Source organism: Mesitornis unicolor, unplaced genomic scaffold (assembly GCF_000695765.1).
Source record: "Mesitornis unicolor isolate BGI_N332 unplaced genomic scaffold, ASM69576v1 scaffold48292, whole genome shotgun sequence".
Taxonomy (NCBI): Eukaryota; Metazoa; Chordata; class Aves; order Mesitornithiformes; family Mesitornithidae; genus Mesitornis; species Mesitornis unicolor.
In genome coordinates this window covers 1-1,118 of record NW_010172155.1, presented here as the reverse complement: position 1 = coordinate 1,118, position 1,118 = coordinate 1, and the positions used below count along the sequence as shown (strand labels likewise).

The 1,118-nt window shown below is 47.1% G+C and overlaps 1 protein-coding gene across 1 annotated transcript in view; it reads left to right on the top strand.

The window, feature by feature from the left end:
* The window catches only part of HSPA9 (heat shock 70kDa protein 9 (mortalin)), a gene marked incomplete at its 3' end in the record, with an annotated part of 12,489 nt that extends 11,912 nt beyond the window's left edge, over window positions 1-577 (top strand). Inside the window, exon 12 of the mRNA XM_010180276.1 lies at window positions 476-577. Within this exon, the coding sequence (XP_010178578.1) occupies window positions 476-577 (102 nt within the window). The remainder of the gene's footprint in view (window positions 1-475) is intronic.
* Between the last annotated feature and the right edge of the window lie 541 nt (window positions 578-1,118).

Here is a 1,118-nt window from a genome sequence, read left to right as displayed (position 1 = left end):
GGAATGGGTTTGGTCAGGTATCTGTCGGTGTTGGCAAAGACTGGCACTGTTTTAACTGTTTGTCCAAACTTCCTGTTGCTAGGAAGAACCCTCCAGAAAGGAAGGGCTTTGCTTTTCTGTTGAACTTTGAAGGAGACTGTACTGCCTATCTTTTAGAATGGCAGCCTCCAAGGTAGTCAGTGAAGTCTGGTTACATCCCGATCTGAGGAAATAGACCATCCCACCAAGTCCTGGAGGAGAAGAGTGGCTTATTTAGCAATAAAGCAGAACCTGTGTCACTTTGAAACCAAACTTAGGGGCTGCCTCTTGTGGTTTCTGTGTACTTGTCCTGGGTAGAAATCTTTATTTAATAGCTGATTCAACTGACAGATCACCAAGATAATGTACTCAACACTGGAGCCTCATACCCTGAGCTCACGTCCATGTGGGAGCTAATGGCTACGCACTTCTCATTCTCAGGTTGGGATTCCTCCAGCGCCACGTGGAGTGCCCCAGATTGAGGTCACTTTTGACATTGATGCTAATGGTATTGTTCATGTGTCTGCCAAGGATAAAGGCACTGGACGTGAACAGCAAAGTAAGTGCTCTGGGGTGTTGCCGAGGGATGAGGAGGAAAGGTGTGGAGCAGTGATGGGGCCATAGCACACTGGGCACTGAGAGTGACACTAGGAGACTCCAAAGGTAATGGAGTGCTGCCTTGATAGGCATCCCATGGTCCAGGGCTGGCAACTGTGCAGCATGTTTCTTGATTAAGAGTAAGGATGACACAAAATTGTTGCCTGTGCAGCATGGGTGCAGTTGAAATCATCCTTAGCCTAAGTGCCTCTGGAAAGGAGGGTGAAGGGTTAATGTAAAATGAAATAGGGAAAGGGAGAAGTGACAACTGACCTGTAGTTTCATTTTTAAGGAAGTAAAGCTTCTGTAAACACATAGCCCTGTTCCCCTCTCAGTTAGCCTGCTGACAGAGATTGCCACCAATAGATGTTCTTTTCTTCCCTATTAGGCAGAGATGAAGCATCTGCCTATACCAAGGTCAAGGAAGTCCTCACTGGCAGGGTTTTACCACATTTCAAGTCATTTTGCAGCATATGGTGTTCCCCAGGGCTCAGTGCTGGGTC